The 23,180-nt window shown below is 49.9% G+C and overlaps 1 protein-coding gene across 3 annotated transcripts in view; it reads right to left on the bottom strand.

Annotated features, from left to right (window-relative positions):
- Positions 2,758-23,180, bottom strand: part of PTDSS1 (phosphatidylserine synthase 1) — a 78,224-nt gene continuing 57,801 nt past the window's right edge. For 2 of the 3 annotated variants that reach the window (XM_021089073.1, XM_021089075.1), the window contains 4 exons: positions 19,380-19,479; positions 7,124-7,192; positions 5,907-5,976; positions 2,758-3,868 (listed from right to left, as the gene is read on the bottom strand). In XM_021089073.1, the coding sequence (XP_020944732.1) occupies positions 3,759-3,868; positions 5,907-5,976; positions 7,124-7,192; positions 19,380-19,479 (349 nt within the window). In that variant the 3' untranslated portion in view covers positions 2,758-3,758. The remainder of the gene's footprint in view (positions 3,869-5,906; positions 5,977-7,123; positions 7,193-19,379; positions 19,480-23,180) is intronic. The other variant, XM_021089074.1, reaches the window with a different exon arrangement.

Genomic DNA, 23,180 nt, shown 5'->3' on the forward strand with positions numbered 1-23,180 from the left:
CACTGAGCGAGGCCAGGGATCTAACCTGCAACCTCATGGTTCCTAGTCAGATTCGTTTCTGCTCAGCCATGATGGGAATGCCTCTCCTCACATCTTGATTTCAATCATACAAGTGGGAAATTCATGGAGGATTGCGATTGCCTGCCTGGGGGAATCCGTTTTCATAGCAGTAAGAACTCTATAAATGAAGCCCACCCGGTGAGCACTCAGTGGCCTCAGGAATTCTGCAGCCTTCACTGAACAGAATTCCAAGAATGCATAAGGGATCATTCCCCCTTCCTCTGTTTAAAAGCGCTCACTTTCCTTTGGTTTCCAATGGTTACATTTTTTTCCTATTCCACCCTGCATTTAGCAACCCCCCTCCCAACGAGAGCTTGACCAAGTGCATTAAATAGGGGTCTGATTCCAAAGGGAGACCCCTGACAAAAAGAGGTACCACAGAGACGCTGTCCAGCGGCTTCGGAGCGGGAGACCATAGGGCTGAACCTGATGTATTTGGTAAAGAATTTTATTTTATTTCTCCTTGGTGAGTATTTTACTCATGAGCTCACTACAGAAGCGGTCATAGTGAAAATGAGACTGGCGTTTATAGGATGCCTTTTATCATCGAAATGCTTAAAAACAGGTCTATGAAGTGTCCTTTTCTTGCTGTGGGAGCAGTTTGGCTCAGACTTTTACAAGTGGTGAAAACAGACACAAGAAAAGCAGAGAGAGGCCATGGAAAGATCAAGGATGATAAAAAGGAAAAAGTACTTAACATGTGATGAGATGCTACTTATAGAAAAAAATATGTAAAGCATTCTTGGTGCACGGCGACATCCAAAACAATGGGGTCCTATGTGAGGTCATTTGCAGTCGAATCGTTTCTGCTATTAGATGACCACTCTGATCTAGTTCCATCCATGTGAGGCCCATTTTCGTAGAAATGATTGGACAAAGTAGATCAGACCCAGGGGTATGGTTTCTAGAAGGAATGGCAGCTGTGGTTCTGGCTGGTCATTGGAAAGCACCAGGTTTGGAACCACTGCAGTCAAGAGCCCTTGCTGAAAGGAAAAAAGAAAGTTTAAACTCCGAGAACGGCACAGAAAGCCTCTTGAGGACTTTCCTGGCCATTCTGGACAAAGCCAAAGAGGAGAGACTGTCTCCTATGCTCGTTGCTTTTCGAGCATCCCATAGGAAACCCAAGACATTGCACCTGGGGCACGTGCCTCCTTTAGGCCAGCCTTGGAGAAGAAACACGTCCTCCTCCTCGTGGGACCCGGCTCTTGATCAGAGTGTGAAGGCACGAGGCCCAACGCCCCCCAGAAAACAAACTTGGAGACAATCAGGGATGTGGCCCAGCGCGAAGCAGAGGCAGATGATACACATGATGCTTAATGTTCGTGACACACAGAAGCCTCAGAGAAGCGAAACAAAACAAACTCGCCTGCTGTCCAAGTAAAACAAATTTTACCCTGTACCTCTGTTTAAGACCTCACTGGGAGTTCCCGTTGTGGCTCAGTGGGTTAAGAAACTGATGAGCATCCAATGAGGATTGGGATTTGACCCCTGGCTTCACTTGGTGGTTAAGGATCTGGGATTGCCACAAACTGCAAAGTAGGTCGCAGATGTGGCTCGGATCCCGAGTTGCTGTGGCTATGGTGCAGACCCGTAGCTACAGCTCTGATTCGACCCCTAGCCTGGGAACGTCCATATGCCGCAGGTGTGGCCCCTCAAAAGACAAAAAAAGAAGGGCCTCTTTGCTGGGCTATAAAAGTGCAAGTGGGTCCATGGAACAAGCACCTCTTTGGCTCTGTCTAGGACTTTCACGGGAAGGATGTGGCTGTTGGGACAGCATGTGTAAGCTCAGAACTATGGTTGGCACAGCCAACTCCCTCGGCCACCCGCGCCAGCCCAGCAGTTGGCGATGCTTATCTACTAGCAACGCATCTGCTGTTGGAGCCCGTGTGTGAGGCTGTCAACCAAGTGGTTGCCAGAGGCCCAGGGCAAAGGAAGTGACCCTAGCTTTGTATGATTCATGTAACCTCTTCACCCCAGAATTCTTTTGCAGAAAAAGAAAAACATGACACGTCCATGGTTAAAGATTTCCTTAAAGGGGGAAAAGACATGGAAACCTTTGTGCTCTGTGAAATGAGGGAACAAAAGGATTGCTTTCAGCAAATTTATATCTATAAGAAAATCAACTGGGAGCAGTTCCCATCATGGCCCAGCGGTTACAAACCGGACGAGCATCCATGAGGATGCCAGTTCGATCCCTGGCCTTACTTGCTGGGTTAAGGACCCGGCATTGCTGGTGTAGCTGTGGCGTAGGTTGCAGATGTGGCTCGGATTCCACATTGCTGTGGTTCTGGCGTAGGCTGGTGGCTACAGCTCCAATTGGTTCCCCTAGCCAGGGAACCTCCGTATGCCCCAAGTGTGGCCCTAAAAAGACCAAACAAAAAAAGACCCCCTCAAAAAAAAAAGGAAAATCAACTGGGTATAGGCCACTAGTTAGAGAAAATAAATCCAACTTGGTTGATGTAACCCTCACCATAGTAAACAAAACAAGGATTATCTTGTTCACTCAGAAAGTTTAGGAAACAAGACACAGGTGTCTGCAGGCCATCTCCAGTGCTCATTTTTTTCTTTCTTCTCCCTATATAAAACACGTACACAGTCACATCACCCTAAAGTCACTTGAAAAATACGGTGATTGCCTACAACGAGTGGAAAATACCAATAAGATGCAAAGAAATGAGCGCTTTTACGGAGACAGAATTTGATGGGCTTTCATGTGAATTGTTTTATTTAAAACAGGGATCCATCAGAGGTGGTGAACTACCAGGGTCAATGTTCTAGAGCATGGCACAGTCGGAAGGTAATACTCACCAGCACCTCACATGGGACTAAAGACAATGTCAGCAACACACCATGAAAGGAAAAACAAACAAAATGGAAAAGGCACCTGGCTGGGGTGGGGTTAGGGGGTGCCGCGGAGGGGAGCCCTGCCTCTCGGCAGGTCCCCGGCCTGTGCATGGTGGAGAAGTCTGGACGTGTGACATTTGACAGGGAACAGAAAGGTTCTGATCTGGAGCCCAGGATCCTATGTGGGTCGCTAACTTTTCCTCAGCCTGGTTTCCACCCGCCCAGTGGTTGAAGATTCTGAAAAGGGGCAGGGTGGGGGCGGTTGCCAAACAGTAAGGTACACTGCTCCCCTCTTCTGTCCTCTAAAAGAGAGGGGAGCCCTCCCCCCAGCTCAACTTTAACCGTGGCTTCTGAAGGTTTTTAAGCATCCTCACTTAAAAACAAGGGACAACAAAAGACAGAGAAGGGGTCTGGACTGAAACCAGTCTGTCAAACAGAAAGGCAGATGCGGAAAAATAAAACCTGGCCATGAACTGCCTGGTTGATGCCCTGTCTGAAGGAAGATGTTTAAAGTGCATCCACCACACACGCAAGCACAAAGCTGCCCCTGGCAACGGTGAGGAAACAGCCACCCTCTCCCGCCTACGCTGTCCTGCTACCTGTGGTGACTGCGTGCCAAGCGCTGAAGTTACAAGAGACCCCGGAGAGGCAAAGGACCCCAGGCAATGGCCTGCTGGACACGGCCGGGTCTGTGGGAAACAAGACGCAGGCTCTCGATTAATGACCCCCCCCCCAGCCCCCGCTCCTTCCCGTTTGCGCCCTGCATTTCCATCTCCTCGCAGGGAGGTCCGGCCGACTCTGTCCCCTCCCAGTTCTAGGCACTCCCTGGCACGTCCTTGATTAACCAGGGGCTTTCATTTCTTTCCCACTCCGTTGGTGACTTTTGACTTGGAATGTCGGTTCCTTCTTCTGGAAGAATGGCTCTCGTTGTTGCCCGGGTGCTTGGGTGGGCCGTCTTCAGAACCTAGCCAAGGGAATCAGGACACACCATCACCGAGGGCTGCAGGGTTCCCGGGCTCTGAAGCCTCTGAATCCGGCTCTCCCTGCCCCGGGGCCACCCGCCCGCTGCTGCTCCTCCGCTGATCCTTGCACCCCATCTAGTGGCCTCATCAATACATCAAGGCACCGAAACCCCCGCACCGGCACAGTTGGGATCTGGGTGTGCAAGGGACGACCCCACCAAGTCGGGAGGAGGGGGAAGGGTCCTGATGGATGTTTACACTCACACCGTAGCGTGGACCGTGGTCATGGTGAGGGGGACCGGAAGTGAGAGCTCAGTTAAAAATCAAAGCACCGAGGACGGACGATGAAAGCGGAACCCACACGGGTCTACCTCCCAAAACCTAGGTTGTTCCACGCCTTGCCTGCTATGCACCATTGTTTCTCAATCTCTAAACTGGAAAGGATTTCTGTCTGGACAAAAATCAAAGATCTTACTTCCCCTCTACGGTCTGATGTGAAGGCACCTTTACAAATCAGGGCGCTGCTACTTATGCCCCGCAGCCCCGGAGATGCCGCAGGCGCTCTCCAGATGCTCACCGCCTACAGGGACTGCACTCTGTCATTTGATTGGAGCTCAGAAAAAGCCTTCTGCATTAGCTGGCGTCTGCCTTCTGCATCCGCCAGGTGGAGGGTGGAGCCAGCGGAGTCGGGGTGGGGGTGGGCATTCCTGGGAGGGGTGGGTAAGGCGTAGAGGGTCCTCGGGACTTCCTGGCACCAGGCTGGCTCTGCCTTCAGGCTGAGCACTGGACAACCCCTGACCTAGCAGCCAGGCCAAAAGGTTCTCTGCTCCAGGGCTCAGTTGTTTTTTGTTTTTGTTTTTTTAAACTATTTGTCTACCTTCCATTTACATATGTCTGCACCATTGCCTATTTCTTTTCGTCTTTTCCATGGAGAACCTGGAAGCGCCAGGGATTGACCTAAGAGGGAGGTTCTGAGGACTGGAGCCCAGGGGGATGCTCCGTCAGCATTCCTCCACAGATCTATGCCTCAGGAGAAACTATCTCAGAAAGGGTGACCGGGATGGGGGGAGTGTTTTCCCCAGAGAAGGCTGTGACGAACTTGACCTCCGAGGAGCTCAGGAGAGTAACCGCCTCGTCAGTGCTTTCCCTGTCCTCACCACGGCTTCTCTGAGCACTTCTGTGAGTTAAAATTCACCGTCTCTGGCATTCACAGTGCTCTCGCTTCGGTCAGGCCCCACCATCAGCTCACAACGGACAAGGAATTACTGTCCAGTGCAGCCTCCTTGGGGTCGTTAGGCTACAAGCCTAATTCTTGAAAATAACCAGGCGGCCCCAAGTCTTGGCAAAATGCTCCACGGGCAGAGGCCAGTGGGAGATCCCTGACCACACTGCTGAAATCCCTCTCGGGCTGCGCTGTGTCTGGACTAAATGCCATTAAATTGATCCACCTCCCACAAGGGGCTTCTCCCATGGGCACCCGACTCTTCCTGACCCTTTTTCACTCACGGTGAAAGCCGGGAGGAAGAACACCCCCCATCGGGATGCTTGAGCCAGTGGGGGCTTCCTTATGTCCTCCTGTCTCAGAAAAGGCAGAACCACGGGGCACCTCTTCAGACAAAGCGAGTTTCTTGGACAGAACCTGCAAGCCCTTTGCCTGTTTCCCAGTGGGTAACAGGAGACAGGCAACAGGTAGGTTGAGACCCTTTGGGGCATATGTTGATCAACATTCCAAGGATAAACACAGATTCTAAGAGTTCCCATTGTGGCGCAGTGGAAACGAATTCAACTAGGAACCATGAGGTTGCGGGTTTGACCCCCGGCCTTGCTCAATGGGTTAAGGATCCAGCGTTGCTGTGGCTCTGGTGTAGGCCGGTAGCTTCAGCTCCGATTCGACCCCTAGCCTGGGAACCTCCATGTGCCACAGGTGCGGCCCTAAAAAAGACAGACAAAAAGAAAGATAAATACAGATTCTAAATCCCTTTCCTGGGCCTTGGGAGGGAGAGGACCCAGGAGGGTTAAGGAGGGGCAAGGAGGAGATACCTTTTGTACCTTTTCCGGAAGGCCAGGCGATGTCTGGACTGTATGTGCCATCTTCACACTCTGAGTAGGTCTGGGAAGAGAGGCAGGCTTAGCGGTGGAACTTTGATGCTGCCGGGAGGAGGGGTGCCTGCAAACGCGGGTGGAGGCTCCACCCCACCTCTCCCAGGCTGGGGATCCCCAGCTGCAAGTACAGAACCCCTCATGCTTCTGCTCTCAGCTATAAAGCCAAGGCTACCTCCCTGGTGACGCAGAATAAGCCTTTCAGGAAGCGCCTCTAGCTCCTTGGACTAGAAGCATGAATAGAGGATGAAAGCTGCTTCTACTTAGAAAGTACAGCTGACAAGACAGCTATAGCATTTTAAGCTCGCTCGTGTCTGTCGTCTACTTAATCCCCGTATTTACTACGATGTGGGCGGGCAGGACTTTCAGGGTGGAAGCCCCAGGCTGGGATGCAGGAAGAAGCAGAGAACCAGCTTTCCATATATATCAACATTTTAAGTTTTAAACCCCTTACGAAATAAGGATAGGAGTTCCCACTGTGGCACAGTGGGTTAAGAACTGACTGCAGTGGCTTGGGTGCAGGGTGCAGGTTCGATCCCTGGCCCAGTGCAAGTAGGTTAAAGGATCTGGAGTTGCTACAGCTGTGGTGTCGGTCGTGGCAGCGGCTTGAATTCAATCCCTGGCCCAGGAACTTCCATATGTGGGGGGTGCAGCTGTAAAAAGAAAAAAAGAAGAGGAAGAAATGGGGATAAAAGTACTGTCCTCCTGAACAAGGCAGTCACAAGCGTGGAAGGCAACTGATAGGAAATGCATTCTGAACTGGCTGCATGTCTACGCCCGGCCCTCACGGTGTCGTCCACACCGCACCCTCGCATGAATGTGCTCAAGCACCAGGCAGGATGAGATTCTTTTAAATAAAAGACATCTGGGAGTTCCTGTCGTGGCGCAGTGGTTAACGAATCCGACTAGGAACCATGAGGTTGCGGGTTCGATCCCTGCCCTTGCTCAGTGGGTTAAGGATCCGGCGTTGCCATGAGCTGTGGTGTAGGTTGCAGACATGGCTCGGATCCCACGTTGCTGTGGCTGTAGCGTAGGCCGATGGCTATGGCTCCGATTAGACCCCTAGCCTGGGAATCTCCGTATGCCGAGGGAGCAATCCCAGAAAAGGCAAAAAGACCAAAAAAAAAAAAAAAAGACGTCTGTCTTCTTTTCTCTACCTTTTCCCGGTGCCCATAGTGCTCTGCATACCACACCATGCCGTACAGACACAGGAAGGTGGTGAAAGCCTGGAAGAGAAAAACAAGCACAAGACCGTCTGATAAGTGAGGTTGCCCCAAACAAGTCCATCTCCCAGAACTTCAGGGTTCAGTGGGAATCACACACGATGGCTCTATGGGACTCAGCCTTCTTCCCGGGGTGCCCGTTACAGAAAGGCTGGACACGGCACAGGTGAACCCAGGAAGCATCAGGGAAGCAGCCCTAAGGCTTTGGCAGAGTGAAGGTCACTTCTTTTTTTTTTTTTTTTTTTTTGCTTTTTAGGGCCGCACCTACGGCATGTGGAGGTTCCCAGGCTAGGGGTCGAATTGGAGCTACAGCGGCTGACCTACACTACAGCCACAGCAATGCCAGATCCTTAACCCACTGAGCCAGGCCAGAGATTGAACCTGTGTCCTCATGGATACTATTCAGATTCATTAACCACTGAGCCACGATGGGAACTCTTTTTTTTAATTTAGGGCCGCACCTGTGGCATATGGAGGTTCTCAGGCTAGGGGTCAAACGGGAGCTGCACCTGCCGGCCTATGCCAAAGCCACAGCAACGCAGGATTGAGACACATCTGCAACCTACACCACAGCTCACAGCAAGGCAGGATCCTTAACCCACTGCGGGGGGCCAGGGATTGAACCTGCAACGTCATGGATATGAGTCGGGTTCGTTACTGCTGAGCCACCACGGGAACTCCTGAAGCTCACTTCTAGATGTGGGATAAGGTGAGATGCCTTTTCTGAAGGGCTCTGGAGGGTGTGCCTAAGAGGACATACAGGACTTTATACTGTATTTCTGATTTTCATGGTCCATCCTCTGCACCTTGCTCCCCTGTCCCCCCCCCCATCACAGGACAGAATTAAAAGGACTTGGCTTGTCAGCTCCTGAGGGGAAGAGGGTTCGTGAATGACAAAAAAGTTTCATTCAGTCCGGAGTGTCAGAGGTGCTGGAGGGCACAGAGGACAAATGCCCACGGGGAGATGGCAGAACCCAGCAGGACACCGCTACCCTCGACTTGGCTCTTTTATTTTTTTTATACAAAAAAATTTTTTTAATTATAGCTGATTTTGGGAGTTCCCGTTGTGGTTCAGTGGTTAATGAATCCGACTAGGAACCATGAGGTTGCGGGTTCGATCCCTGACATTGCTCAGTGGGTTAACGATCCGGCGTTGCTGTGAGCTGTGGTGTAGGTTGCAGATGCGGCTTGGATCCCGTGTTGCTGTGGCTGTGGTGTAGGCCGGCGGCTACAGCTCCAATTCCACCCCTAGCCTGGGAACCTCCATGTGCTGCGGGAACGGCCCAAGAAATGGCAAAAAGACCAAAAAAAAAAATTATAGTTGATTTACAATGTCCTGTCAATTTCTGCTGTACAGCAAAGCGATCCAATCACACACATATATATATATATATGTATATATATATATATATGCATTCTTTTTTTTTTTTTTTTTTTTAAAGGGCCGCACCCGCGGCATATGGAGGTTCCCAGAATAGGGATCAAATCAGAGCTGTAGCCGCCGGCCTACACCACAGCCACAGCAACACAGGATCCAAGCCCCATCTGCAACCTACACCACAGCTCACAGCAGCGCCGGATCCTTAACCCACTGAGCAAGGTCAGGGATCGAACCCGAAACCTCATGGTTCCTAGCTGGGTTTGTTAAACACTGAGTCACCATGAGAACACCCATATGCATTCTTTTTCTCACATTATCCTCCATCATGTTCCATCACAAGTGACTAGATGTGGCTATACAGCAGGATCTCACTGCTTATCCTCTCCAAATGCAATAATTCGCATCTATGAACCCCAAATTCCCAGTCCATCCCACTCCTTCCCCCTCCCCCTGGCAACCACAAATCTGTTCTCCATGTCCATGGTCCATGAGTTGTGGGTTTTTGTTTTGTTTTGTTTTGTTTTTTTGGCTTGGCACTTTTTAATCTCAGTGGGCTAACTGACCCCAGTTCTGATGGCCTTCCCCCCACCACCCCCCGGTTAAATATATAAGTCAGAAAGAGAAAGACAAACACCATATGATATCACTTACATATGGAATCTAGACTAGGGCACAGAGGAGCCTATCTACAAAACAGAAACAGACTCACAGAGATAGACAACAGACTTGGGGTTGCCAAGGGGGAGGGGAAGGGAGTGGGTTGGACCGGGAGTTTGGGGTTCGTAGATGCAAACTATTACATTTAGAGGTTCTGCCGTATAGCGCAGGGAGCTATATCCAGTCTCTTGGGATAGACCATTGAAGATAATATAAGAAAGGGAATGTATATATATGTATGACTGGGTCACTTTGCTGCACAGTATGGCAGAAATTGGTACAGCGTTATAAATTAACTCTAATTTTTTAAAAAGATAGGGAAATAAAGAGAAAATAAAAATGTCTTGTGAGCCCCTGTGTGAGAAGGGTGTGGTCCTTCTCCAGAGGCTGGTATCACCTCCCCTTCACCCCTAGTGCCCCCCCCAGCCCCCATACTCTAAATTGTCCTCTAAGGAGAGAATAGCATCTCAGAGTCTAAAGTTTAAAAATGTGTCAGAGTTCCTGTCGTGACTCAGTGGTTAACGAATCCAACTAGGAACCATGAGATTGGTTGCAGGTTTGATCCCTGGCCTTGCTCAATGGGTTAAGGATCCGGCATTGCCCTGAGCTGGGGTGTAGGTCACAGACGCAGCCCGGATCCCGTGTTGCTGTGGCTGTGGTGTAGGCTGGCAGCTACAGCTCCGACTGGACCCCTAGCCTGGGAACCTCCATATGCCGCGGGAGTGGCCCTGGAAAAGGCAAAAAAAAAAAAAAAAAAAAAAAGACAAAATAATAATAATAATAATAATAATAATAAAATGTGTAAAAAAAAAACCCTTTAAGTCAGACAAAAGGTCTTGGCTGGACGACAGTGTGTGAGGAGAGCCAGGACAGGGAACTTCGGCCAGGCCCCCAGCCAAGGCTTCTTTTCCCCTTGAAACTGTAAGTGGTTCACCCAAACCAAACCAAACCAAGCCACCACCCATCCTGCTGTTACACTGCCTCAGAATTCCTTGCAGCAGGAAACTACTGACAGCAAATCATCCCCAAGTCTAACTTTCATCTCTTCCACTGCATTTTCTGCTGGGGACCCGTCACCTTGACCCAGAATAGCTGTGAAATCATGGTGGAATCTTCTCATCATAAATAATTTAAATCCTAAGAATTATAACTTTAGGGAGTTCTCATTGTGGCTTGAACCCGACTAGTATCCATGAAGATGCGGGTTCGATCCCTGGTCTGGCTCAGTGGGTTGGCATTGCTGTGAGCTGTGGTGCGGGTTGCAGACACTGCTTGGAGCTGGCGTAGCTGAGGCTGTGGTGTAGGATGGCAGCTGCAGCATTGATTTGAACCCTAGCCTGGAAATTTCCATATGCTGCACATGCTAGCCTAAAAAACAAAAAAACAAACAAACAAAAAAACAAAAACAAAAACAAAAGCTGCCATAACTTTACATCTAGAGGCGCTGCCTCAGAGACCATTAATGTCAGCACCTCTCCTCATTTCACAGTGGGGAAATAAAGGCTCAGAGAGGTGAATGGCCTTCTCAAAGACACACAGCTAGTACATGGCAAGACTGAAGCCAGAAGGTCTCTTTATATTCCTGGCACATTTCAGGGATGGCTATTAAGACAACTATTGATTTTATACCTGTACATCTTTATAGCTCTATCCCTTTATCTGTCCAGGCATCCATTCCTGCAGGAAGAAAAGCATCCTGGGAAGATCTCAATCCCAGCAGCATCCCTCTGCAGAGCCCACAGCCTGGAGGGTGAAGCCAAGAGCACAGGGAAGGCCGGGCTGTGTATTCTTACTTAACCCACTGAGCGAGGCCATGGATCAAATCTTCATCCTCATGGATGCTAGTCAGATTTGTTAACTGCTGAGCCATGATAGGAACTCCACAGCTTGGAATCTAGCCCTGGCCCAGTTCCTTTATGTCAGTGATATTCACGGAGTGTCTGCTGGGTGCACAGAGTCCTCAAGTGTCAAAAAAGAAAGGCGTCTGAGTGCTCCAGCTGGCCATTCTTCTTCCACATCAGTGAAGTGGGACTAGCAGCATGGTGGAGAGATAACATAAAATATAAGAAGACTCCCTAGTTCATTTTATATTAAATCCGTATGCAAACTGGTGTACTATGGGCATTAAAAAAAGTTCATACCTCTATCAAAATACTGGGCAATGAATAGATACATTAAAATTATAAAATGAAAGCTACATATTTTTTGTTTGTTTGGTTTTTGCTTTTTAGGGCTGCACCTGCAGCAAGCATAGGGAAGTTCCCGGACTAGGGGTCCAATCAGAGCTGCATCTGCCAGCCTATGCCACAGCCATAGCAATGCAGGATCCAAGCCACATCTGTGACCTACACTACAGCTCATGGCAGCGCCAGATCCTTAACTCACTGAACGAGGCCAGGGATTGAACCCGTTTCTTCATGGATACTAGCTGGGTTTGTAACCCGCTGAGGCACAACCAGGAACTCCCACAAAAGCCACTTCTAACCTTTAACATATTCTAGTACTTGTTCAGATTCTGATATACACCACTATTAAATACACCATTTCATGGAGTTCCCGTCATGGCGCAGTGGTTAACGAATCCGACTAGGAACCATGAGGTTGCGGGTTCGATCCCTGCCCTTGCTCAGTGGGTTAAGGATCTGGCGTTGCCGTGAGCTGTGCTGTAGGTTGTAGACGCAGCTCGGATCCCGCGTTGCTGTGGCTCTGGCGTAGGTCGGTGGCTACAGCTCCGATTCGACCCCTAGCCTGGGAACCTCCATATGCCACAGGAGCGGCTCAAGAAAAGGCAAAAAGACAAAAATAAAATAAATAAATAAATACATCATTTCACAGAAGAGCAAGAGTAGGAAAACTGGAGGATCTGCACATGGAAACCTACAAATGTTTTAGCGCCTTTACAAAGAGAAGAACAGACTGGCCTAGGTTGCACACAGAGGGCAGGCAGGACAAGTTCTACCTCCGAAGACTAGTCAGTGGCTAGGCAGTACTGGTGGGGAGGCTGGCCAAAGGACATCATTCTGCTAAGACCAAGGTAGCAGTGAGGGCTGGGTTGGCTGTCATTGCGCATCCTGCCCACCAGAGGGCAAGCATGCCCGGGCTTCTTCTCCAGCTTCCTTCCTTTCCTTGGGAGGGCAGGCGAGGCAAGTGAGGCTCTTTGGCTGCTGCCAGCTGGGCAGAGCTGGCTTTGCAGCTGGGCTAGGAGAAGTCTGGCAGGTGCTGGGCGACAGATGCTGCTCATCACAATCACCATGCAAGAGGCTTGCCACGGTTGCCAAATTTAGCACTTCGCTTGGGTACAAGAGGCCCCTTTTTCCCTGGTCCCAGGAGGAAGAAGCTTGAAATTTATGGGTTTGCAATCACACCTGTGGACATCTAGGCACATACCCACTTGAAATCCCAAGGCCTGGATTTAAAACAGCAATTGTCCGGATTTTGTTTGAGGAAAAGGGAGGAGAAAAGGAAAGAAAAACGTGAAGGCGGAGAGCCAAAGAGGCACAGAGCCATGGGCGTGTCATCTATGTCATGGTAACAAGCATTGGAAGGCACCCAGACGGATCGGACAATGGGCGCTGGGGCAGCTCATTACCCAGCATATGGGATCTTTGCTTCCACACTAATCTCAAATTCTGTGTATGCTGTCATACCAAGCAAGGCGGAGAGTTGGGGGCTTTGCTTCTCTCAGGGTAAAGACGTGGTGTTGACTCAAGGCTCTCTTACTGAATAATGTTATTGCACATCCTGCCCACCAGAGGGCATTCCTGAGACAGAGACCAATCTTGATCATTAATAAAGGCCACAATGATGAAAAAGTGCCAGGACCTTGTTTGTGCTTTTTCTCTAACTGGGAAATGCACAAGGCAGGGGGGATCCCTAGTCATCCCAGCCAACAGCTGCTTTTTGGGCCGGGTCCCCCCTCCATGGCCCGCATCCCTGATACTGCTCACTGGGATATTCTCATCTTTAATGTCCCCTTTCCTATGGCTGTTTCTTGGCCTCAGCCTGGCCTCTAAATTGTGGCTGCTCCCCAGAACCCGTTCTCAGCCAGCTGCTCTCTCCATGCTATGTTCCCTGACTCTTACCAACTCAATGGCTCCAACCACGTCCTACACACGGATCATCCCGACTCCTTCATCTCCACCACGGGCTGAGTCTTTCCAAAGCTACTGGACAGACCGGAATTTCCAATGACAAGGGACACCTTCACCTGTAAAATCTAAGGGTCCCTCTGGAGTTCCCTTGGTGGCACAGTGGTTAACAAATCTGACTAGGAACCATGAGGCTGCGGGTTCGATCCCTGGCCTTGCTCAGTGGGTTAAGGATCCGGCGTTGCCATGAGCTGTGGTGTAGGTCGCAGACATGGCTTGGATCTGGCATTGCTGTGGCTCTGGCATAGGCCGGTGGCTACAGCTCTGATTCAACCCCTAGCCTGGGAACCTCCATATGCTGCGGAAGTGGTCCTAGAAGAGGCAAAAAGACAAAAAAAAAAAAAAAAAAAAAAAAAAAAAAAAAAATCTAAGGGTCCCTCAAACCTAATCATCTCCTTTCAACAGGCTTCTCTGATATCCCTCAACCTGTTCCCAGCACCAAAAGCCACCCTGATGGCACACACAAGAAAGCCTAGAGTTGCCCCACCCAGCTTTGAGCTGGGCTCTCGATCCAGCCCTTCCTCTGCATCTTCAAAGCTGCTGCCTTGCTTAGGTTCTCACTGAGGTCCCTGCCACCCCCTTGGGCTCCCCCCTGCTCCAGGCCCTGCCCCTCCACACTCTTCACCTCCACCTGCTCTGTGAGATTTCTTTAAACCTGTCCTTCTCCAACTGCAACACACAGAGCCTGTCCTGAGATGCCCATCCCCTCCTTGGCCTCTCACTCTTTCCCCCGCCCTCACCCACACTTGTCTCAGCCCGCCCATGTGTCTTTGCCTCTTGCCCCTGTTCCCTTCTCCTCCCTGCCTTTGCCGCCTGTTCCCTGTGTACCAGGCACTGCACTGGACTCCATGGGGACAAAAGGATGACAGAAGCCTATTCTTTGCAAGCAGGAAGCACCATGTTAAGGAGACAGATACAACCACCAGAGCTGACATTGTCCTGGGGTTAGAATTCAAAGAAATACATACATATGCAGCTGGTCCCCCAAGAAGGAGTTGTCTAGTCTGCCTTGCAGGTCAGAGCGAATCTCATGGAAGGCATGGGTTGATGTTTGGTCTTGGGATAAGGTTCACCATGTAGAGAAAGCTGGGGAAAGCACTCAGAGCGAGCTGGCAGAGGAAGCATCCTGGAGGGAGGCAGGACAGATCTGGGAGGATGCTGAGCCCAGGCAACAGGGAGCACTTTGCTACAGGAGGTGGGTGTGGTGAATGGTTGAGATAAACACGCAAGCACGACGCCCTATTGCAGCTGGGAGGTTTGTGTCAGAGTCTCGGGTGGGGTAGGGTGGATCCTACGTGTTTCTGGCTGTTTCTGTCTCTGGAAGGAGTTTTCCTGGTTTAACACTTGTGCTTCTCTGCATCCCTCATGCCCCCCCCCCTCCGGCAAAGACTGTATCTTAACTGATGAGGGAACACAAGATGAGGAAGCTGGGTGTTTCCTGCCTTCCCATCTGGGTGTGAGGCCTGTGCCCGGGGCTGGAGAGTCCTAGGTCTGCTTTTGGGGGCTACTTTTCTGAAGCCCCTGCTGGCACGCATCTAAAGCTAAGACTGAAAGATGCAGACTCTCGGTAATAAAGATGCTGTGTTGATCTCCGCAGCCTCCATCCACGCTGCCTACCTCTTAACTGCTCTGAACCTGGGAGGGGAGAATGTTGTACTACTGGGTTCTTGCAAAGCCCCAGTGACAGGGAACGAGTCAAAGCAGGGGAAAGGGATTCCCATCTGGATTCTGGATGATCACATAGGCAGCAGTGTAGACAATGGATCTGAAGGGCAGCACAGGGGAAAATGGGTGTCTGGACAGGGGCAGAGGCAGTGGAACAGAGGGGAGGGGATGGAGGTGGGTCACATGCCTGAATGAACTCCGCTGACTCGGAGGGTGACGGAAGAGGAGGCAGCCGCTGAGGTCTCAGGGTGGGGCGCTGAGGGGTGGGGGAACCCCCTGATACTGAGCACATGTGACCTCTGGGCACTTCCCCCCAGCTTGTCTGCTGCTCTCTCCAGGGCTCCTCAGGCTCTGTGCACACACCTCCCGGGGTGTTTATCACACAGTAACATGAGCAGTCTGCACATGTAATTCCCACATGGACTCGGAGGTCCTCAGAGGGGGAGCAGGAAACTCCAGCCAGACTATCCGGGTCCTGAGCCCTGGCACGGCCATTGACTATCTACATGACCTCGGACAGGCTAGTGAACCTCCTGCGCCTTTATTTCTCTATAAAAGAGGGATAATAAAGCACCTCCCATCAAAGCATAAAGATTAAATATGCAGAGTTTCCACTGTGGCACAGTGGAAATAAATCCGACTAGGAACCAGGTTTCGGGTTTGATCCCTGGCCTCGCTCAGTGGGTTAAGGATCCGGCGTTGCCGTGAGCTGTGGTGTAGGTCGCAGACACAGCTCAGATCTGGCGTTGCTGTGGCTGTGCTGCAGGCCAGCAGTTGTAGCTCTGATTCGACCCCTAGCCTGGGAACCTCCATATGCTGTGAGTGCAGCCCTAAAAAGCAAAAAAGAAAAAAAAGATCAAATGCGCAACTTGTGAAAAGTGTTTTGAACAGTATCTGGCACGTTGTAAGCATGAAGCAACTGTATGGGCACCACCGTCTGCGTGTGTGGCTCCAGCATCAGGGCAGCTCTGGCGAGCACTCAGCAACACAGGGGACCACGCTGAGTGATGGAGAGACTGAGAAATGGGTCCTGTCCTCAGTAAAGTTACCATCACACAGACACCAAGGCAGAGCAAAAGTCACCCGGACAAGGAGGAGGATGCTAAGTATCTAATCAGTCAAACAGAGAGAAAGTCTCTAAAGCTTAGAGAGAGACTAGAGGGGCCCCGCTGGCTGGGGGCCAGAGGTGGCTCCTTGGACAGAATCGTAGGGAGACCTTTCTGGCCTCTGATACCCCAGGGGGAGGCCCGAAACGTGCTGCTCTGAGAAGGGCCTTTTGCTCCCATCCCACGTGTCTCGCCTGCCTCAACCTCCCTGAGGCCCTGTGGAGCCAGGTGAGGGGGGCACCCACCCGCCCCCCTGCATGGGCGGAGCTACAATTCAGAGCTGGGATGCACCTGCCAGAGAGAAATGTCTGGAGTGGCCGGTTAGGACCTCCTGGCTCATCTGACACACTCTGCTAACTAGTGCTTATGTCAAGTCTCTCTGCGATGGAAAGATACCTCTGAGCATGAATGCTGGAGTTTGAGTACAAAGGAGCTCATGATTCCCTTTTAATGTTCAAGATAAAATAGGACAGGACAGGTTCAAGGGGCCCTGGCATAGTGAGGATTGCTAACACCTAACCCTAAGAACAGACACCATGAAAGGCAATTTAAAAAACACTTTAAAAACACAAAGTGTAGTCTTGCCAAAAAAATTTTTAAAAGACCTGGATCTTATTAAGCCTGTAGATTCAGCTCCCAATTTACAGAAAATACAGACGACAAAGAAACCTGTAAAGTTACAGTCAGGGTGGAATCAGTAAAACCAGAGTGAGGCAAAATGTATGGGACAAAAGAGCTTGTTTCATTGGCAAATAAACTGTAAAGGAGAGAGAGCTAGAGACAGAGGGAAAAGGATAGATTCAAAGAGACTTAAAAGGCATGCCAACTGGAGTTCCCGTTGTGGCTCAGTGGAAACGAATCTGACTAGCATCCATGAGGACAGGGGTTCGAGCCCTAGCCATGCTCAGTGGGGTAAAGGATCCAACACTGCTGTGAGCTGTGGCATAGGCCAGCGGCTATAGCTGAGATTTGACCTCTAGCCTGAGAACCTCCATATGCCAAGAGTGCAGCCCTAAAAAACAAAACAAAGCAAAAAAGGCATGCCAACCAATCACAATAAGTCAATGTGAGTTGACTCCAATAAACTGTTAAAAAATACAAAATTTAGGGAGTTCCCATCATGGCGCAGTGGAAACCCAACTAGGAACCATGACGTTTCAGGTTCAATCCCTGGCCTCACTCAGTGGGTTAAGGATTTGGCGTTGCCATGAGCTGTGGCGTAGGTTGCAGATGCAGCTTGGATCCTACATTGCTCTGACTGTGGCGTAGGCTGGCAGCTGTAGCTCTGATTCGACCTCTAGCCTGGAAACCTCCATATGCCGTGGGTGCGGCCCTAAAAAGCAAAAAAAAAAAAAAAAAATTTAAGGAAGCATTACAAATGCGAATGCTGGAGTTCCCTTGTGCCACACGGGGTTAAGGATCTGGTGTTGTCACTGCAGCAGCTTAGGTCATTGCTGTGGCTCAGGTTTCTTCCCTGGCCTGGGAACTTCCATGAGCCATGAGGCGAGGCCCAGGAAAGAAAAAAAGAAATGTGAACACCAATCAGATATTTGACAGCAAGAAGGGACTAATTCTTTCTCAGACATGATAATAAGATGGCTGCATTAAACAAAAAAGCATTCTTACCTTCTTTTAGAGAAATATACTGAAATAGTAAAGGTGGATCTGCTTCAGAAGAATTGGGGTGAGGACAGCGGGTATGGAATATAAGGGCACAAGACTGGCCAGGAGGTGATAACTGTTGAAACTGGGTGACATGGTCGGGAGGGGTGAGCTACTCTATCTACTTCCAGACATCTGAAATTTTCTCTGAGTATAAAAAAAGCCCAAGTTGATTTTCTGGACCAAGTGAAGTCAAAGTGGAAAATCTTAAATGTAAAAATAAGACTTTTCTCCAAAATAACAAAACAAATTAAAGGGTGGTATAGGAATTCCCGTTGTGGCTCAGGGAGTTAAGGACCTGACCTAGTCTTCATGAGGATGTGGGTTCAATCCCTGGCCTCACTCAGTGGGTTAAGGAGCCAGTATTACTGTGCGCTGTGGTGCAGGTCGCAGACACAGCTTGGATCCCGTGTGGCTGTGGCTCTGGTGTAGGCCAGCAGCCGCAGCTCCGATGCCACCCCTAGCCTGGGAACTTCCATGTGCCACAGGTGCAGTTATAAAAACAATAAATAAGTAAGAAGGGCAATCACTGCAAGTTTCCTGGTGGTCTAGCAGTTAGGACTTGGTGCTTTCACCACGGCGGTCCAGGTTCAATCCTTGGTCTGGGAACTGAGATTCCACATCAACAAAACAGAAGCACAATCACAGGATTTTAAGCAAGGTAAAGAGCTTGCTTCATTTGAAAGATGAGGGAAAAGTCCCAGAAGAGTGGAGCTATAGGCCCCCCGGCTCTTCCCCTCAGAGAGAAAAACTCATCCGGCACAGGCTTGGCCTATAAAGTCAGCTTATGGGGCAAAAACGGTGCTCTGATTACCTTCAACATCTCACGTGGCCTCTAAACCACAGTCCATCATTCTGTACATAAACCTTTGGACACCTGGACATATGGACATATACATTCGTTACAGGGCACTGTAATTGTCCTTGTCCTCTCATGATAGGCCAGAAACTCTCAGCAAGTGTAGACGAAGTCTTATAAGTGAAAGCAATAAGAGTATGATGCACCTGCTCAGAGCATCAGAGCAGAACCTGCAAAGGTGACCAAGTTTGGGGGCCATGTGGTCCTCTGTTTATTTACTCTTTTTTTTTAATTATTCTTTTTTAAATTTTTTTATTCTTTGTTATTATTATTATTATTATTTTGGTCTTTTGTCTTTTTAGGGCTGCACCCACAGCATACGGAAGTTCCTAGGCTAGGGGTCGAATCGGAGCTGCTGCCGCCACCGCCAGCCTACACCACAGCCACAGCAACACAGGATCCGAGCTGTGTCTGGAATCTACACCACAGCTCACGGCAACGCTGGATCCTTAACCCACTGAGCGAGGCCAGGGATCGAACCCGCAACCTCATGGTTCCTAGTCGGATTTGTTTCTGCTACACCCCAACGGGAACTCCTCTCTGTATTTATTCTTACGCTTCAGACTCAGGGCCAATCTTGAGTTACTACACGTGCAACGTCCTGTCTGTAAACTTCTGAAGAACCTTGGTGCCCAAGAGAATTTTGTTTTATTTTAGAAGACACCGCGGGGAGTTTAGCTTTATACTTTGAGGCAAAGACGACATGACTTACCACGCAAAGAAGCCAAAGTACAACATAGAGTATCTGGGTCTTAGAGAAGAGATCTTGTCCAAATTTTATGCAGACAATAGCTTCCAGGAAACCAATGACCCTGTTAGAGAGAACAGGAGGTGAAACACCCATTCATCTTCCCAGAGCAAAAGGCATTACCAGAAATTGCATAATCCCATCAACAGCTTCTACTGGTCCGAAGATTTCTGCCCCAAACACTAGGAGCAGGTTCCCCATAAAAAGACACTGGTCTAGCCCACTATTATTATTACGTATATTTTAGATATATTTAGGTTTAATTTTGAAAAGTTTATTTTACGGTGACTCCTCTCTTCTTTTTTTCAGACTACTTTTTTGTTTAGAGAAGTTTTTTAGGTTCACAGCAAACCTGGGGGAAGGTATAGAGTACCTATACCCTCTGCCCCCTTTTCTGACACAGACTCCCCCCCCCCCCCCCCCCGGGATCAGCATCCCCCAGCAGAGGGGTACATCTGTCACAACGGATGAACCTGCACTGACACACTTTCATCACCCAAAGTGCACAGGTGACCTCTGAGTTCCCTCTTGGTGATGTACATTCTATGGGTTTGAACAGATGTTAGTGACACAGAGCCACCCCTATAGGCTCTTACAGCAGAGTCTTACCACCCTAAAGCCCTTCTGTGCTCTGCCTATTCATCCCTCTTTCCTTCTCCAGAAATAAAATATTTTTTTACATCTTCCTTCCTCAGAGACCACAATTTCAAGTCATACGTTTTCATAGCTGGAGGTCACCTGGTGTCATGGAAGCGAGAGCCTATCACAAAGGGGTGGACAGTCACCCCCTCCATTGGGACCCTCACAGGGACAGGGAGCCCACCTCTGTGGGCAGCTTCTGCTGCTGCTCAATCTCTTATGCTGTTGGGAAGTGGTTCTTTGTCTCAGGCTGGTATCTGCCTCCTTCTAAACAAGGGTCCTGACTGCCCACTGCAATTTGAACATGAGAGTCTGAACCTTCCAAGTGAGTTTGTTTTGTTTTGTTTTTTTCTTTTTTGGGCTGCACTCATGGCATATGGAAGTTCCCAGGCTAGAGGTCAAATCGGAGCTGCAGCTGCCAGCCTCTGCCACAGCCACAGTAACTCGGGATCTGAGCCCTATCTGTGCCCTATGCTGCAGCTCATGGCAATGATGGATCCTGAACCCTCACTGAATGAGGCCAGGGATTGAGCCTGCATCCTCATAGATACTAGCTGGGGTCTTAACCCGCTGAGCCACCATGGGAGCTCCGCAAGTGAGTTTTCAATAACTTGAAGGCAGGAATCGCATTCCCTCCCAGGCATCTAAGAATTTCCAGATGTCATGTGCCCCAGTTCTACTGACAATAAAAAAACCCTTTATCCTCTCTTCATCTGTAAGCAATTCTGCTAAATAAAAAAACTTCATTTTACTCTTTAATTAAGACATCAAAGAGAAAAGCCAATCTTGTACTAGACATCTTCATTTGTGAATATTAGCATCAGCCCTTTATTAAGGTTCAGGGCTTGACAGTAAGAATGGATGAGGCGAGAGGGACATGGCTGGTCATGTAATCCCAAAGACTGCTCTGGAATAGCGATTTCAGACAATGCCATTTTAGGTGTTCCTTGCCCGAGATGGAATCTGGACAATCAGAGACTGGTCCTGCAGCTCCAGTCCACAGCATCATCCTTAACAAGGCAGGAAGGGGCCCAGAGGGTCCTGGGTCCCCTCCCCACTGGCAGACACAGAGGTCACTGCCATGGTCAAAAGGGTGGATGACTCTAAACAACTGAATGCCCAGAATCAGAACCACCTGGACAGAGCAGAAAGTCTCTCAAATCTGTGTCTGGAGTGTGTGGCTGTCTTGTCCCCCAGCCACAACCAAACAAGATTGAGGAGTGGTTGCCTGAACCTTTAAAGAAGCCCCACCTCCCGGCCCCAACAAAGCACAGCACACGTAAGAAAGGTCCATTTCAATTGAGATGCACAAGGGCTTGGGAGAGCAGGGTCCGCGGTTCCCCTCAAGGCTAGACCACGAGCCGACACTAGAGGGCAGCAGAGGAGCGAGGGGAAGGGGGCTGGCAGCGGGTGCAGGAAGCAGAGGCAGCCTCTAGAGGGCCACAACACAAAGTGTCCCGTCCAGGAAAGCTGTGTGCCCACCTGCCCTTAACCAGACAGAACAGCCTGAGTTTACTCTGAGAGATCTCTGGATATTCAGCTGATGGAGGCAGCTTTCAAGAGCTTGGTGACCAGCAAACTAGAGCTGTGTTTCTCAAACTTCTGGAATCTGAGACCCGCAGCAGGAAACACGTTTTTCATTGGAGCCAGCAGACACACACAGACACACAATGAAACAAAAGTTACACAAGGAGTTCCTGTCGTGGCGCAGTGGTTAACGAATCTGACTAGGAACCATGAGACTGTGGGTGTGATCCCTAGCCTCGCTCAGTGGGTTAAGGGTCTGGCGTTGCCTTGAGCTGTGGTGTAAGTCACAGATGTGGCTTGGATCCTGTGTTGCTGTGGCTGTGGTGTAGGCCAGTGGCTACAGCTCCGATCCGACCCCTAGCCTGGGAACCTCCATGTGCCACGTGTGCAGCCCTACCTAAAAAAAAAAAAAAAAAAAAAAAAGTTACACAAAACATCTGTCTCCCTGCTCTGACATTTTCTTGGCTCCATTTGATTTTCAGAAAATGCTGGTCAGGAACCACTCAATCGACTTCATAATGACCTGAAGTCTGTCCTAAAGACCAGCGCTTTTCCATCAGGAGCTTCAGGATGATTGGATCCCACATGCTAAGGAATCAGCCAAGGTGGCTGTCATGCATGTGGCCTTCTCAGTGAGAAAGTGACCTTGGAGCAGAGACCAGGTGGAGGGAGGGGAAGGGGCTCCCTCCCCCGTGTGGTTAAGGTAACATGGGACCAGGGCTTGGCTTTTAGTCTGAAGGACATGGGAGCTCCTGAGTCCTTGGAGCAGAGGGCTGAATACGATGCATTTCACATTTTAAGATGATCATTCTGGCAGCTGAACTAGAGTGAAGGAGGGAGGCTTCTAATCCAGGGTGAGGCTCAGGGGTGGAGCCATGGAGATGTGGGAAGAGGCAGCAAGCAGGATGTCTTTAAAGCCAACAATCACAGGGACCCTCTACCCGTTACCCCTTAGCGGGAATCCTCATAAATAACATCCTTCTGGAAGGTCAATGTTACTTCTGTACAAGACTCACATGTCTGCTGGTTTAAAGCTTGAAGTGGAAGCTCTGGGCACCGTGGGAGCCTGGACAAAGCCTGTCAGCAGAGACAACACCAACCCCTGAGCCGGGGCTGCCCCCGGCACAGCTCTTTGCTTTTAACATAGCGCCAATTTCAATTGTGGATCTTGACCAGACGGAGCAAGGTGGCCAAGCTGTGGTTTGATGGGACTGAGTCAGGACTCCCCCGCTGCTTTGGTGCTGGGGCTACCCTTATCTTGAGCCACCAAGGGCAGAGGGCAGACAAACATCTGGGATCCAGAGGTGCTTCTGCCAGGGGTGAGGCCGGCCCGTGGACTCACTTGGCTCCTCTCTCAGAATGAAGATGATATTATCATCGTCTGCATTAACGTAGAGCCGGGTGTGTGGAGGTCCTCAGTGAGTGGAATAAGAATGTGAGCAGGGGAGTTCCTGTGGAGGCTCAGACATAGTCTCTGCGAGGATGTGGGTTCAATCCCTGGCCTCCCTCGGTGGATTAAGGATCCACAGTTGCCACGGCTGTGGTGCAGGTCACAGAGGCAGCTCAGACCCAGTGTTGCTGTGGCTGTGGTGTAGGCCA

Source organism: Sus scrofa, chromosome 4 (genome assembly GCF_000003025.6).
Source record: "Sus scrofa isolate TJ Tabasco breed Duroc chromosome 4, Sscrofa11.1, whole genome shotgun sequence".
Taxonomy (NCBI): Eukaryota; Metazoa; Chordata; class Mammalia; order Artiodactyla; family Suidae; genus Sus; species Sus scrofa.